The sequence below is a fragment of the Elaeis guineensis genome, chromosome 6 (assembly GCF_000442705.2).
Source record: "Elaeis guineensis isolate ETL-2024a chromosome 6, EG11, whole genome shotgun sequence".
Lineage (NCBI taxonomy): Eukaryota > Viridiplantae > Streptophyta > Magnoliopsida > Arecales > Arecaceae > Elaeis > Elaeis guineensis.
The window spans coordinates 23,764,462-23,779,904 of NC_025998.2; the positions used below are offsets into that span (position 1 = coordinate 23,764,462).

The 15,443-nt window shown below is 38.3% G+C and overlaps 1 protein-coding gene across 3 annotated transcripts; it reads left to right on the plus strand.

The window, feature by feature from the left end:
* Positions 1-3,978: 3,978 nt before the first annotated feature.
* Positions 3,979-15,071, plus strand: LOC105046969 (universal stress protein PHOS32). 3 transcript variants are annotated; one of them, XM_073259358.1, is made up of 3 exons: positions 3,979-4,939; positions 14,233-14,281; positions 14,739-15,071. In XM_073259358.1, the coding sequence occupies exons 1-2, from the start codon at positions 4,132-4,134 to the stop codon at positions 14,238-14,240; spliced, it is 816 nt and encodes a 271-aa protein (XP_073115459.1). In that variant the 5' UTR covers positions 3,979-4,131; the 3' UTR covers positions 14,241-14,281; positions 14,739-15,071. The 3 variants fall into 3 exon arrangements, with proteins under 3 accessions (XP_073115459.1, XP_073115460.1, XP_073115458.1); XM_073259359.1 differs by having other exon boundaries at positions 14,778-15,071; XM_073259357.1 differs by having other exon boundaries at positions 3,980-4,939; positions 14,774-15,071.
* The last annotated feature ends 372 nt before the right edge of the window (positions 15,072-15,443 follow it).

Here is a 15,443-nt window from a genome sequence, read left to right on the forward strand (position 1 = left end):
AAAAGCTTTGGCTTTGTCTTCACTCAAGCCATCGTCACTTTTTTGGTTTTTAATGTAAACTAAGTCTGCATGTCAAGGATCCCTTGTATATGGTATTGATTCAGCAACCTTACAAGCTACTTCAAATCATCAGAGGCGCATGCAATCGATTATCAAACAACATGCAAAAAATCTCAAAACTTTGAGGCCATCTATTTCCTCTAATGGTCACTAAATAGTTCATAACTCATTCAATAAATGATATAAAAAGTCTTTATAAACTTATCCCGCACCCAAAGAAGGGGAAATAGTTCCATGCCATTTCTTTTCTCTTTTTCTTTTACAAGACGATGGCAAACATCTATCTTCAATTTTACTAATGAAATTAAATAAGGATGCATGAAAATATAACAAGAAAAATTAAAAATGAAAAAAAGGGGAAAGCAGGAGGGAGGAAACTTCTCTACCATCTACAATCTGATATAACAAAGGTAGAAACGAACTAACATATATAATACTAGTGAGACATAATCTCTAATATATATAGGTTTTCTTCTAATAAATGATTTGTGTGTTAGTAATTTTTTTCTATAAATATATTTTCTGTTTAGAAATAAGTTCTCTTCAAAGAGTTCCATATAAGCTCTCGCTCTTGAAAAAAGAGCTGCTTTACCTCTCGTCTTAACTATTCAGTTTTTTTTGGAAATAATCGATTTATATCCTTTCATCTCAATAATGAAGACCTTTTACACTTATCACTATTCTTAACATAGTGCCCAAGTACTGTCTCCTTAACTATCAATACAACTACTTGTAGATATTTTTCTTGGCATGGCATTATATTATTAATGTTGCCCTTTGTTATTATGCAACTACTTCTTGTCACTATTATCGTTGCCTTCTCATCACCACCACTACTTGTCAATGCCACTGCTACTGGCCTTTGATTAAGCCAAAAAGAAGGAAGGAGGAAGGTAAATAAAGAAGAGAGAAAGAGAAGAGAAGGGAGAGAGAGCCAACAAATGACTAAGGATAGTCAGATCCGGCAAGCACCAACCATATCAATATTAGCAACTAAAATAGAAGCCAGAGAGAGAGAGAGGATGAAGGGGAGAAAAGGAGAGAAGGTAAAAAAAAGTGAAAGAAGAAATACGGGAAGCAGCAGCTAGGCAGTGATGCCATGAATTTGACTAGTAGGCATGTTGTAAGCCGAAGAGGGGTGAGAGGGGAAGAAGAATAGAGAGATAAAGAAAAGAGAAAAAAGATAGAAAGAGGGAAGGAGGAGAAGAGAGGTGGCTATCCAATAATCAATGATGAGCATATGGAAATGAAAGTTAGATCTGCTTGGCCACCATCGTAGTAATCAAAGATAGAGAGAGAGAGAGAGGTGAAAAAGAAAGAAAGAGCAAAGGGAGGAAGAGAGACATGGTTAGTCGGTGATCAGAAGTGGCTTGATTTGATTGACAGTCGCACATGAAGCTAGAGAAGATAAATATGATGTTATATTTGGCTCCAAATTATATTTCTTTATTTGTCTCCCGTGACAGTTGGGAATTCTACATCGGCTGAATCTCTATTTTGAGAAGGCTTTCTTCCTTTATAAGGAGGCCACGGGCATCTTTTTTTTGACACAAGGTTAGAGCGGGCGGAGATTTTTCTAGGGCTTCTTGTGCGGGCCTGTTTCTTGCTTGTTCTCCCGTGCGGTTTTGCTCTCTGGCTGATCTCTCGCCTGTGCCTCTTGTGCGCGGGTTTTGCTCTCAGGCCGATCTCTCGCCTGTGCCTCTTGTGCGCGTGGGTTTTGCTTTCAGGCCGATCTCCTGCTTGTGCTCGTGTGCGGGTTGCTTTCTGGTTCTCTTCTGTTAGTCTTCGACTGATAGTCTACCTATCTTCTTTCTTCTCGGTTTCACGGATGCCTTGTGCTACTTCGGTTGGTAAGGAGGTATCATCTTGATTTTTTGCCGAGGGTTGGGGAAGGTATCTTCATCTCAGGTATTGTTTTATCTTGATCTATTGCCGAGGCTGAGATTGGTTGATCCGATTGGATCTTAGTTGCCTTCTATTCGATATTTTGTTGCCTTCTTGTTGGTTTCGGATAAAAGTATTTTATACCTCATATTGTACCTATTTTTCGGGATGAATTTATAGTGGATTGCTCCTCCTCCCCGTGGATGTAGGCCTTTTGTGCCGAACCACGTAAATCTTGGTTCTTTGTCTTTGTTTATTTATGCCTGCAATGTGTTTGGTGAATTGTCTCAAAGAAATTAGATATTAGATCACAAGCCCAGATCGATCCAATCCGGTGCGCGTTACTTCAACATATGAAAGGAGGAGAGAAGAGGGATATATAGAAAGAAAAGGAGAGAAAGGATCAATAACAGGCCGACTACTGAAGAGAGCATACCTCATGTGGAGGGTGATTCTAAGATTTTCAGGATGTATAACAACTAGAATTTGTTAGGTTATTTCATCTTATTATTGTTATATTATCATAATAACTTTTGCATGCTCTGATCTTTTTAATTTATCAAAACTGAGTTAGTAACAATTTTTTAAATTATTTATCACCTAACTGCTATTATAACTAGTTAAAAGTTATATTATAATAACTTGAAATAATGCTTTTCCATTTTTCTTTTTTTTTTTTTAGTTTCCAATTGCTTTCTCCATTATGAGGGCCTATTTAGCTAAAAACTTTTGAAGAATTGAGGTTTTTGAGATATGATTATCTTAGGCTATAGTATTTTATATGAGTTGTCTCTTATATATCCAAAAAAAAAAAAATAGAAGGATAATCTTGCTATACCTTCTTCATAGGGTGACATTTAAACATATACCTCAATTTATTTCTTTTTTTCGCAAGAGAGCAATGTTTATTAAAGCTAATGATTTTAAGATAGGATACAATAAATCTTATAAACTAGCTAGTAAGAGATCATATATTAATAGTGGCTTTATGAATAAACTTATACTTCTTTAGTTTTCCTATCATACTTTTTGTCCTTAAACTAGCTAATTGTTATGCTCTTCTAGTGATAGATAGATCATACTTTTAATTTTAAAGTAGGAGGGATCATAGATTTATCATTCCAAATAGTAATATCCACCATCATTTCACTATGTTTATTCTTTAAACATAGTCATCATAATGTTATTTATTACAAAATACTAAAAAGTTCTAAGCATCTATTATTTGTAGTTATGCATCCATTTTTCAAAAAAAAAAAAAAGAGCTAGGAACAACCATAATTTATGACACTTTTTAAAATATTTGCTTAAGTTTGTTCATATTATGAACTTCATGTTTTATTGATCTTTTCACCTCCATATGTCAAAAGAAATGTTATGTTGTAGACACATTTCTTACATGCAAAGTTTTTATTTATCTTAATTAAGATCTTGATTTATATTTGATATTTATTGAGATGATATAATTAAAATTTTGAGACTTATTATTTCAGCCCAATATTTGCCAGTAAGATTGATGTTATTAATATACTTACGTATTTTTTAATTATATTCCTTTTACATACACACATATAAAATTCTGGAAACTTTTAAATTTTTTTCTAAAATTCTCCCATCTTTCATCGATCGGTTTTGGTCACTAATTGAAAGTAGCATGCATTTTTTCTTATAATAGAATGGATACTTTAGCTTTTTTTTTCTTTTTATTGGTACAAAATGGATACTTTAGCTCACGCAACATCTTTGTTTGCACTAAAACAATCGGGATTCGGGTGGGATCCACACCACGAAGTCATAACCCAACAAAAGGCTGCTACTTGTCCAATGCTACACAGCAGACCTTCAGCATCCATAATATCTCAGAATGATCTTAGAAAAGTATCCAGAAAAAGAAACCGTAAAAAAAGTAGAAGGGTATTTCCGTCATTGTACGTAAACAAAATTCACTGCCTTCGCTCCTCGCTTGTACCTTCCTCCCCGTTTACTCTCACCCCAGTAACATCATTCTGCACGCCCTCTTCCTACCCTTTCATTTCCCCTCTCTCGCTCCTCCTTTCCCAAAAACCATCCTAAAATCTTGTCCCAAAACTCTCTCCTTCGAGTTCGTCTCTCAGCGGTATACCAGAAAAAGATCGAATTTTTTCGCGAGAAAAGAACGAAACCATAAGAACCCTATCCATCTGAGGCATGATTCCCCAGCAGACCCCGCCCGAATCGGACCGCCAGGCCGCGGCCATGCCGCCCGCCGCCACGGCTGCGGCGGCGACTGCGGCTGCGCAGACGATCCAGCCCTCCTCCCCGCGCTACTTCTTCTCCTCCGCCGCCGCGGCGAGCCCTTCCGCCGGGTCGCACCGGCGGATCGCGATTGCCGTCGACCTCTCCGACGAGAGCGCCTACGCCGTGAAGTGGGCCGTCCAAAACTACCTCCGCCCCGGGGATGCCGTGATCCTTCTCCATGTCCGGTCCACCAGCGTCCTCTACGGCGCCGACTGGGGCTCTATCGATCTCTCGGTGTCGGCCGCGGCGGCCGTGGCGGAGGAGGCCGACTCCGAAGAGTCGCAGCAGAAGCTGGAGGACGACTTAGACGCCTTCACGACCACCAAGGCCCAGGACCTTGCCCAGCCACTCGTGGAGGCCCAAATCCCCTTCAAGATCCACATCGTCAAGGACCACGACATGAAGGAGAGGCTCTGCCTCGAGGTGGAGAGGCTCGGCCTTAGCGCCGTCATCATGGGGAGCCGGGGATTTGGGGCCTCCCGGAGGACAAGCAAGGGAAGGCTCGGGAGCGTCAGCGACTACTGTGTCCACCACTGCGTTTGCCCCGTTGTGGTCGTCCGGTACCCTGATGAGGGGTCCGGCGCTGGAGCGGGGGCCGGGAGCGTCGCCGACGGTGGAGGTGTGGTGGGGGTCAGGGGGACTCTGGAGAAGGAGGCAGAGTTGCATCCGGTGCCGGAGGAGGAGCAGGAGTACCACGATGCCTCTGATGAGCAGAAAGGTTCGGGCTTTCACCATCAGTACATTTGCTATCTTATTTCTTGTATGGATGTGATCTTTATTGTTGATTTTGGGCAGTGGGTGATAGAAAATATTAACTTAGATCTTTAATATTGATTTTGATCTTTTTTCTGGACTAAAGTTGCTCTAACTTATAGTAGATTTGAGTTTCTTTGTTTTTGTTTTGTTATACGCCTATTATGCCTCTGTCCCATGGAGAAAAATAGAAATAGGTAGGGCTTGCTCCAGTCTTGACTTATCTACATAGGTTCTAAACCTGCAACCTTAGCGAAATATTCAATTTCTTTATTATATTTTGGTTCAATGGAAGGGACAGAAGCTGAAAGGGTGGAGATTTTGGCTTAGGGTGCTGCAGTGGACTATAATGATTTTTGATTGTGGATGAGACTGTCTTGCCTTTTTTTTTCCAATAGTTTGATCTGAGGTTAGATTACTGTTTTTCTCTTTGCTTTATATGATTTTATGTGAGCTGACTAGTTGCTGATATAATTTTCCTTCCTTGGGATTTCTGGAGATCAAGTTACAAAATCCCTTTGATTCTCTGCATCCTTTTAGTTCAGAGATACTGTGCTAATGTATACCTAAACCTAAACTAACAAATCATATCGAATCTGTGGTGGTTTATCTGCTCTATAATATAAAGTATAATCCACTAGTGTCTGAAACTTCTTACAACTGGCAGACAACCTGTTGTCATCTTGTTTATGAATAGCTAGTGTTTTCCATGCCCAAGCAACTTAGGGGCTCTATTGATTTGCAAAGAGTTGATGATTTGGAATTCAATAGCGGTGCACGGTATATACTCAATTCATACACTTTGCATGCATAAGTTTTATGAGGACATTGTTTATATCTCCACTTCTCTTATTTTTTGGTTATGATGCATCGCTTTGCATCAATTGTAAGATTCATATTTTTACCTGTTCTGCTCATTGTCAGATTTTAGTAATGTGTCACTCGAGGTCTGAGTTCTTTAATTTTATTTTAAATTTTTCATACTTATTATAGACTGTCTAAACTTCCAAAATGATAGATGAGGTCTGGTTATCTACAAGATTTTGCCATGCTTATATGTTTAATAATTCAAACCATCATTGTAGATAAATCCAAGCGAACCTTGTTGGTTATACTATTTATAATATTTTGTGATTCAAATTTTAGAAAATATGTATGAGTTTGCATGAATCACAAATACAGTGTGCTATGCAGTTAAAAATTTTATTATTAAACTTAAATTAGTAAACCATTTATTATTATAAGATTTTGTAATCTCTCAGTGTTTTATTTTTGGGTAAATGGTTTTTATTATATGTTCACGACTGGAAGGTGAGGATCAATAACCAATATTTATGTTTAATGCAAGGTGTCTATGCTAGTCGTTAGTCGGCGTGGTAAGGTACTGCACCATGCCGTGCTTGTACTGTATCATTTAGTATATACCATGTTATGTAGTATTTAATAATGTTGAGGTTTTATAATTGTATCATTTTTCTATAATAATACAACAAATCTACAGAACATAAAATTGTCTACATGGTAGATAATACTTCATCTGAGTTGGGCCATTTTCCTCTCAATGAATGGAAAACCACCTTGGAGAATTCAGCCTTGGGGAAATTCTAGAGTAAGGAGGAGGAATGAGAAGAAATCTTGGTGCCAAGTTTGGCTATGAGCTTTGGAAAGCAGATAGAGAGTGATCCCCTATCATTCAAATTGGCTATACATGAGAAGACTGTGATTGGAACTATTATTCTGTTTTGGAATTGGCCGATCAATCACAATGTTCTTAAGACCTCTTTGATCACCTAGGTAGCTGCCTAGGCTATTGCACAGGGAAATTGGATATTGGATGTTTCCAAACCCCTACTCTGGATTCTGTATGTTTAATTTGATATGTCATGCTTCAAATTTGGATCAAAATATCTTTTTCTGATTTCACTTTATATCTATTATTTTTAGATTTATTATCTTGGGCTGCGTAATTTTTGGGTAGCATCTTACATTCTTTCAAAACATCAATCAGATTGGATATTAGTTCAGGGATTGATTGATTTGAATGATCTTTTGTTTTTAGGATTATGATTATGAAATTGTACTAATGGCTAGAGCACTTAGTGCATTTGCCTCTAACAGCTAATTTACCTCATAGTGCTAGATTACCATGCCATTGATGACAGGGCATCATCAATGATGCTTTTTGAAGGTATTTTGTTGACTTGTGAAGCTGGATACATGCAGATCTCCTCCATTGTTCATACAAGAGTAATTTGACACATGATGTATGAACTTTGATAAATATTCCTTTTAGGCACCTCAAATCAGAACAAACAATGATAATATTTTGGGCAATAACTGTGGGCCCATTGGGCCTGGATCTACGGAATCTTGTAACTCTTCTTATGCTTAACCAATAAGTTTTGAGGGTTTTAGTTCCTGTGCATCTTCTGAAAAACAACTAGATTGTGAGGGTTTTTATTTCTTTACATTTTCTAAGAAACAACAAGATTGTGGTTTATTTTAATTTAGATTCCTACGAATCCAGTGAACTAGATTAGGCCCTTTAAATGCAGACTAAACATGTTTCCCATACTTTTAGATGAAAGCACGTAAGGTCCTCATTCCTATACTAGATCAGACAAGTGTCGGAGACTAGAAAGGACAAGTAATCAGGCTTAAAATACTCAGTTAAGTGGATTATTTTTGTTAGCTGTGAGTAAAGGGCCTTAAAGTTCTAGTAGGGAAGGTCATGGACCACTCTAACTTGAATGTTATCAAATTATTCAGTTGATGTTCCTCGAATTTGATCTCATCAAGTAAATGAACTTCAGCAGGGCTTCGATATTTTATCAGGTTTGGAGCACCTGAACATGCTTTCTATGTTAGTCTCAACAATCATACCCCAATTTTCAAGTTTCAACCATCGTTAGTTAGCCCAATCCAGGACTTCAATCATACATCTTGAATAATCTCATGAACTTTAATCGTTTCATTTTGAGTCTTTGACCGGCTTTGTATGATTAATTTTAGGACACATCCATAAAATATTAAATTAAACATTTATCTCACATTGTTTGCTTTGCGTATTTGATGGGCCTATGTATATGTATTTTCTAAAACAAAGCCCTTTGAGTTGGAATATGATATTTTTGCAAGGGTTGAAACGTTAATTGCTTTTCATCTTCTTGATGTTTGGTTTGGGGCCAATTTGAAATTTCATAGATATCCTAAATATGACGTCTAAGTTAATGTTGGATGCAACCTAGTTGTGGCTTAGAATCTACAACTCAGCTTCCTTTTTCGATTTTATGTTGAGGATATTAGTTGTATAACCCCTTACTTCTCTCTCATTATTTTGAAGAAAAACCTCAAAAATCTCCCCTAGTGCCTTTCTAGTCTTGAGGATAAAGGGTGGTGGTTTGTTGCATGTGACTCTTGTTTTGTTCCATGTGGCATTCACATTTTAACTTCCACATAACTTGTTGTTTTCTGGGTTAGTCAAATGGGCTAGTCTAGGTTTAAGCCATGTTAGTCTAAGTGGGACGCGCTATAATGCTCTTTTTTGTTCCTTTTGGAGGATACCATAACGCAAAGAAGGCTGAATTGTGCCGAACTAGCCACTTCGGGGTGTGCCGATACCAAACTGGATTAGTTGGCTATCGGCATGTTTAGTGATATAAATTCATTTCGCCCCTATTCAATAGCTTAAATCCCTCGATTACAGCTTTGATCCTTCCCGTCAACGCCTAAACCCTAATCTACATCCCTGATGCTTGATGGTGATGACTTACAACTACTGATGAGGGCCCCGAAGCCTCCAGTTAGGTCCCTTTTTCCCTCTTCTTCTCTCTCCTTCTCTCTTTCTCTCTCAAGAATGGCCTCTCTCTCTCCCCCCTCCCTCTCCTTCTTTGTCCCTCCCTCCCTTCCTCCCTCTCTCTCTCTCCCCCTCTTCCTCACTTCTCCCGCTTTTTTCATTCGAAACATGGGAGAGTGGAATGTTTGAAGAGGGGGGGGGGTTCAAACCTTTGTTTTTTATTTTTGAATTGAAGTAGGCACATTGTTTGCCGGCTTCAATTCAAAATCTTTTTTTTTTAAAAAAAAAGAGGCTGAAACACCCCCATCACGGTATAGTATAGATCCATACATACCGTGCCAGTCGTCGACCGGCAAGGGTCCTGGTACTAGTTTCGGGAACGCTGCCGTAAAGCATCTTACCTGGGCCCTATTGTTCTATTGAGAATCAAAAGATAAGGGGGTTAATGGCATGTGGCCTTACATCATGAGATGTGATAACTGCATGCTCCTTCATTCCCTTTTTAAATTTGTGAGTTAGTTGGGCTATTCTGACTTACGTTCATCTGAATTGATTGGATCTTGTCAATCTTAACTCTGGAAACAATCTAGATTTTGCCCAACATGATTGGGTTGAGTGTATGTCGTTTGTAGTTGGCTTTGGTCTATCCTATCTCCAAACAGATGCAATTTGGTACTAGTTAAAAATCAAGGCCTTAAAATAGACAACTCAAAATCTGGAATCAAAATCCTTAAATCAAGATCTAGTGTAGAGTAATGGAGTTTCTAATCCTCTCACTTAGTAGTTGATTGGAAGGACAAGTCAACCAAAACATTATCTGGGAGCAAAAATATTTGTAAACTCAAAACACCACCAACATTTAAGTTTCTCTATGCTGATCAATGTTAAGAGCCACCAAACCTTGAATAGGTCTTTGGATTGGTAGCTGCCCCACTGTATGGAGCAGATAAAAGGGAAAGCAATAAAGAAAAAAAAAACATGTGATTTTCTTTGGATTAAAACATGTGATTTCCTACCAAAAGAACAGTTGCATTTAGTTTGGAGGGCAAATTTGGAGAAGTTGCATTTAATTGGTAACCTGTGACTATGTATTTGAACTTCGGGGGATCAAGTTACTGTATCCATGTCATTCTTGAACTCACAAGACAACTGAAGGTAGACCATAAGGTCTGCAACTTGAATTGCTGTTATTTATATGAGTCACATGGCAGACTCTGGTTACTAGCTCTTGCAAGGTAGTTCTTAGTTGTTGTATGTGGCATTACTTCCAAATGATGAGCTTTAAAAGCCCAATAAAGTCTAGATCAGATTGAAATCTCAAGCTAAATTAATAACAGTAGACCATCAAAGTTTGGTTGCTGTAAAATTCATGGAAAACGAAAATATATCCAAAGACAGATATAAGCTTTCCATGTTTGTTAATTTTCTACGAGAACAAACAAAAAGACAACTAAATTTTCCTAAACAGATGTTTTCCAGGCAGTTTTGTTTGCAACAAAACATACCCTAAAGTTAAAGAACAATCAAGTAACTTTTAGTTTCAAAAGATACCTATGATCATGCAATAAAGGAAGTCGTTGAGTTTTGAAAGGTCAAGGGCAGAATCATGTTATCTGGGTTCATTAAGGAATCATATAGAATATGCATATGCTTTTATTGTGAAACTAAGTACTTCTACTTGGAACAAGGAGCTGTTTTTGCACTTTACTCTGCTTGAGGTAACTAAAATTTCATTATAAATTTGTTTATGGTGAATTAGATAAGTAATAGTAAAAATAATTTTCTTGATTATTTATCATAACTTGGTATTTCATGTAAAGCTAATTATTTCTTGAGTTCAAGTATAACTTGGAGATAAAGTTGAAACTTTCACCTATTCCCATTTTTTTTTTTTTGCTTTCAAACATCGTTTGCAAATTCACATAAATCCTATAGAACTTGTGAACTGAATCCTTGAGGCTTGATTTAATGTCCATGCTCAAAATTGACCAGTTTCGGTCAAATCAACAGCTTTTGGTCTTGGATAACTGTGCCCAAAATTTTGAAATACCAAACTGGTTTAGTTTCCATCAAAACTAGCAATCATGGTCTTATTTGCATCTGCATGAATTGCCTGCAAAGAGTTATTATGGACTTTGGATTTGTCAAGGTTTGCTGAACCGGTACCGTCGGCTGTTTCGGCCGGCCGGCGGTATGGGTCGGTATGGTTTCATACCGTATCGAACCGACGATCCGAACCGGAAGAAAAAAGAGAGAAATTGAGAGAAATAGAGAGAGAGAAAGAGGAAGAAAAAAAAAGAGGGAGGGGAAGGAGCCGGCGGGGCCGCCGGATAGCCTCCGACTGGCCGTCGTGGCCGTCGGAGGGCGCCGTCCACGCGCGCCGCGCCGCAGGCGTGAAACAGGGGCATCGCCCCTGTTTCGCAAATTTTTTTAAAAACATGGTTTTAAATGAAGTCGGCAAACGATTTGCCGGCTTCACGATTTTTATTTTTTTTTAAAAAAATTCTTAAGTCGGCAACTCGTTTGCCGACTTCACGATTTTTGTTTTTTTTAAAAAAAATTCTTAAGTCGGCAACCCAGTTGCCGACTTCATAAGTTTAAAATAAAAAAAAAGAAAAAATCGAAACAGACGTCGTCTGTTTCGAAAAAGAAGAAGGCTCCACGGCTCCGCCCGCTCGACCGCCCTCAGACCGTCGGCGTCGGCTCGTCGGCCACCGGGAGCCTCGCAACGGAGGCACCGTCTGTCCGGTAGGTTCTCCGCCCCCCTCCGAGCGCTCTCTCTCTCTTTTTTGCTCTCTTGAAGGTCCTATCGGGCGATACGGGGCTCGGAAGCTCTCCGACGGCCGCAGTCGGCCACCGCCGGCCTCCGGCGGCTCCCACCTCCCTCCCTTCCCTTCCCTCTCTCTCTCTTTCTCACTTTCCATTCTTTATTCTTCGGTACCGCCGGTGTACCGATTTTACCGGCCGAATCGTGCCGGTTCCCCACCGGTCTGGTACGAGATGGGGTGTACCGGCCGGTTCGACACGGTATGGCAAACCTTGGGATCTGCATTGTCGAAAATTTTACCCTCCATGTGCCATTTTAGAGAATTATCAAATTATAATATAAAGTTTTTTTTGTGTGTGTTAAATTTAGGATTTAATTCAAATTTACAAGACAGCTAGATCCTCATGATTTATTGTTCCTGCACTTAGTAAAATTATAAGCAACACTGTTACATTTTCCCTTTTTTGGCATGGTCAATAAATTATTTACTGTTCTTTGGCTTATAATTTGTGCCTCAAATATCAATACCATGTTCAAATGCCCAAGCCTTTCATTGAATATGGTACTGGTGGTGCATGAGATTTCAGCTGAATATTATGTTATAGAGATCCTCAGCATATGTTGTAAATTCTGAACTTGCATATGGCTATAATCAATCTACCATTTCTACAAAGACAATAGTAGTTATACCATGAAATGTTTTTCCTTAAATGTTGCATGAGGATGGCCAAACACCTTAAAAAGAAGTTCCTTGCATCAAACCATTTCTTCTCCCCTCTTTGGTTAGATTTGTTCTAGTTCATCGACTTAGAGTTCCTTTTTGGTTTGATAAGCTTAATTTGTGCAAATTGGTCTTCTAGGCTTCATGGCAATGAATAGTTCCAAACCATGACCCACTTGGGTTTGCTGTTGGCTTGAGAACTCTTTAGGACTCTGAAGGATCACACATTGATGCCCATGCCGACCCCATGCATATGATATAGGCTTTAAAGGTTGAGGTATTACTTTGAATTCGAATAGTTAGCGGAAATGGTGAGTTATGTTGCATGGTTTTGATGAGAGCTGGAGTCTTGGTCTGGGCCTTTGACCTTGCTTGTGGATCACTAAACAAGTTGCATTGACAGCTTGTGGTTCATGGTATTAGATAAAGTGAAGCAATGGGATCTGTGAGTATATTAACTGTGAACATTCCAAGCCTCCCCTGCTACCCTGAAGGTGGTATTGGTGTGAGAAATTTTAATTATGAAAATAATCAAAGATACTTCAGTTCTAGTGGTTAGGGAAGGAATTGTATCCCTGTGTTTTTTTTTTTCTGCAATACTTACATTACCCAATAAATAATTAGAAGTAAATTTTAGAGAAAATGTTTCTTGTCATAAACTATGTATCGAGCCTAGCCATTCATAAGAAACAGGTGTTATTTGATGTCCTGCTGTTATATAAGTTTCATTTGCCATTGGAGTTGGTTTGCCATGGCAGTGGATCTTTTGAAGGAAGAAACTACTAATCGTGTAAATTTGTGCTGCAACTCTTAGACTTAATTGTTAGAAGTAGGTTTTAGAGTAAATATTTCCTTGTCATAAACTTTGATGTTGACATTAGCCTTTCTGTAAAGTACTGGTGTGATTTAATATTCAGCCATCTTAGAAGTTTTACTTAACCTTAGGAGTTGGTTTGCTATGATAATGGTTGTTATGGCCCCAGGGGACTTTATGCATAGAGGCATTAAAACATGATGGTGCATGATATATGTCTAGAAAATTAATAACAATATTTTATATCTTCTAATCCTGTTAAAATGGTTGTGGACTTAACCTGGGGGGATGCAGCTAGGCAAGAGCTTTAATCTTCATGACACCGCATACAGTACTGATCTGTATTCATGGCCCTCCAGAAAATATAAATTTGATTTATTCATATGTTTTCGCAGCTGAACTATTGAGAATTTCTTATTATATGATGTAACCATATGTGGTTTACCAAAGAGAAATAATATTATAAGAACTGTTCTTACAAAGAACTCAAAAGGAAATGGGTCAGTGCCTAAATAATCATGTTTAGGGATGAAGGTCATGTGCCACAGGTGGCAGGTTCCGGCATAAGCAGAAATTTCAGTGGGTATCCCTGTCCTTTCAGACATGATTTGAGTACCATACTGTAACGGTATGAAACCAACATACTGATCTTTGGTACCAAAAAATGTACCATGCCAATATGGCACCAGTTGGCCAGTATGGGTACCGAAACTGGTACTCAAAGACTTTTCTTTCAGTTTTTTATGTGAGAGTTGTTCACAACATTACGTTGCTATTTGCTAAATACTTCTTTGTGCTCTTCCCTGTGCAGTTAGCATTATCTGCATCTTCTTCCTTTAACCATCAGTGAGATATTTATCTTTTACATTTTGCAATTAATATCTTTTGAGGGAATTCTGCAATTGATATTTGGAGATACAATATATTGAATTTTTTTTTCCATTTTCTGTGCTTTGACATGTTATTGCGTTTTATGCAATTTTTGTAAATAGTTCGTTATTTGACAAAATCTCATAAGAAGAGCAAATTTAAACGTGTTGTCAACACTATAATAATTTTTGCTTTCTTAGGTTTAAAAGTTCCTTCTTTTTTTTTTTTTCCAACTTTGCATGAACTTAAGAAAGTAATTTTGAAATATTAATTTTTTTTCCTTTTTTCAGATTCTTGATGAGTGTTGTCTGGGTTGTTGCGTGGTCCTCTTGAATCCAGGTGAGGTGGTATGAACTTATGGTTATACATTATTGATGCCTTTTGTTATTAACAATCTGCTCATTCTCTTCTTTTTTTTTTTTTCCAAAAAAAATCTGCACCATACAAGTTGTTAGTTTTGTGAATCCTTGAGCATGCAACCATATATTTCCTAAGTTTTACCTGTGCCACTGGTCATTCTGTAGTATTAACGTCAGATTTTTAGTCTTTTGACTTTATTACCTTTTTGTCTCACTAGTTGGATCTCTGTGTCTTAAACCGAGTGTTGAAAATCTTCAGAAAGTTGGGTGCTTCCCATGCATTCTGATGAACGTGAATTCCTATATCATTTGCATTTTCCTCCGGTCTGTACGATGACTGTGCACCCACATCTTCATCCATAATCATTGGTCATCATCTTTTCTTGTAGTGAGATTATTAATGCTTTAAAACAAAAATTCATTTTTCCTATTGGCAGATCTAACTGATGAGGTATTTTGTTTTTCGTTAAAGAAAGCGAAAAGCCATGAATCAAATGGAGGGAACTAGCTTGAGGTTTTTGTGGAGGGGACTCCGCTATGTGTCCAAGTGGTGCTAGTGTTACTGCTATCCCCTGTTTCACTTGTCAATTGCCTCTTGTAAACTGGATGAATGATGAGTATCTTTACTTTTGGGTTGGATTGTCCTAGGTCATCCAAAGGTTTACTGCTTTCTCCTGTGAAACAATTATGCTGTTGAAACGTTGCCCTGCTGTAATGTTTGTCTCTCGTTTGAACATGTACTTTTAGTTGGTGCACACTTGTTACTTGTATAGTTATCTGTTTCTTCCTTATTGCCAAAATGGCTACTGACGATATAGAACCATCTCTTACCGAGCTTTAAATGTTAGATTTCAAGCCAAAGCCTGTATCGGTGAATCTCTTTAAAAATATGCTGAGGTCTATTTCAAACAACGTCCGGAGCTTGCCTGCTGCTGCTTCAAAGTCTCTAGCAGGGCCACAGATAAGGACAAGGGAGATGCATCTCACAGAACATGAAGTGAAACCAATTTACGGAGGACAGTATCTTGGTATCAAGGGAAAATCTTGATGCGAACAATATCGTTTCAGATTGTGATGTAGGTTTGAGTCTATTAAGTTTAGGGCTCTGGAGAGGAGTGGAACGGACAGACCTTAATGTAAGG

Bases quoted from the DNA above. Each gene is read 5' to 3' on its own strand.
- LOC105046969 (XM_073259358.1), top strand. From the start codon at position 4,132: ATGATTCCCCAGCAGACCCCGCCCGAATCGGACCGCCAGGCCGCGGCC.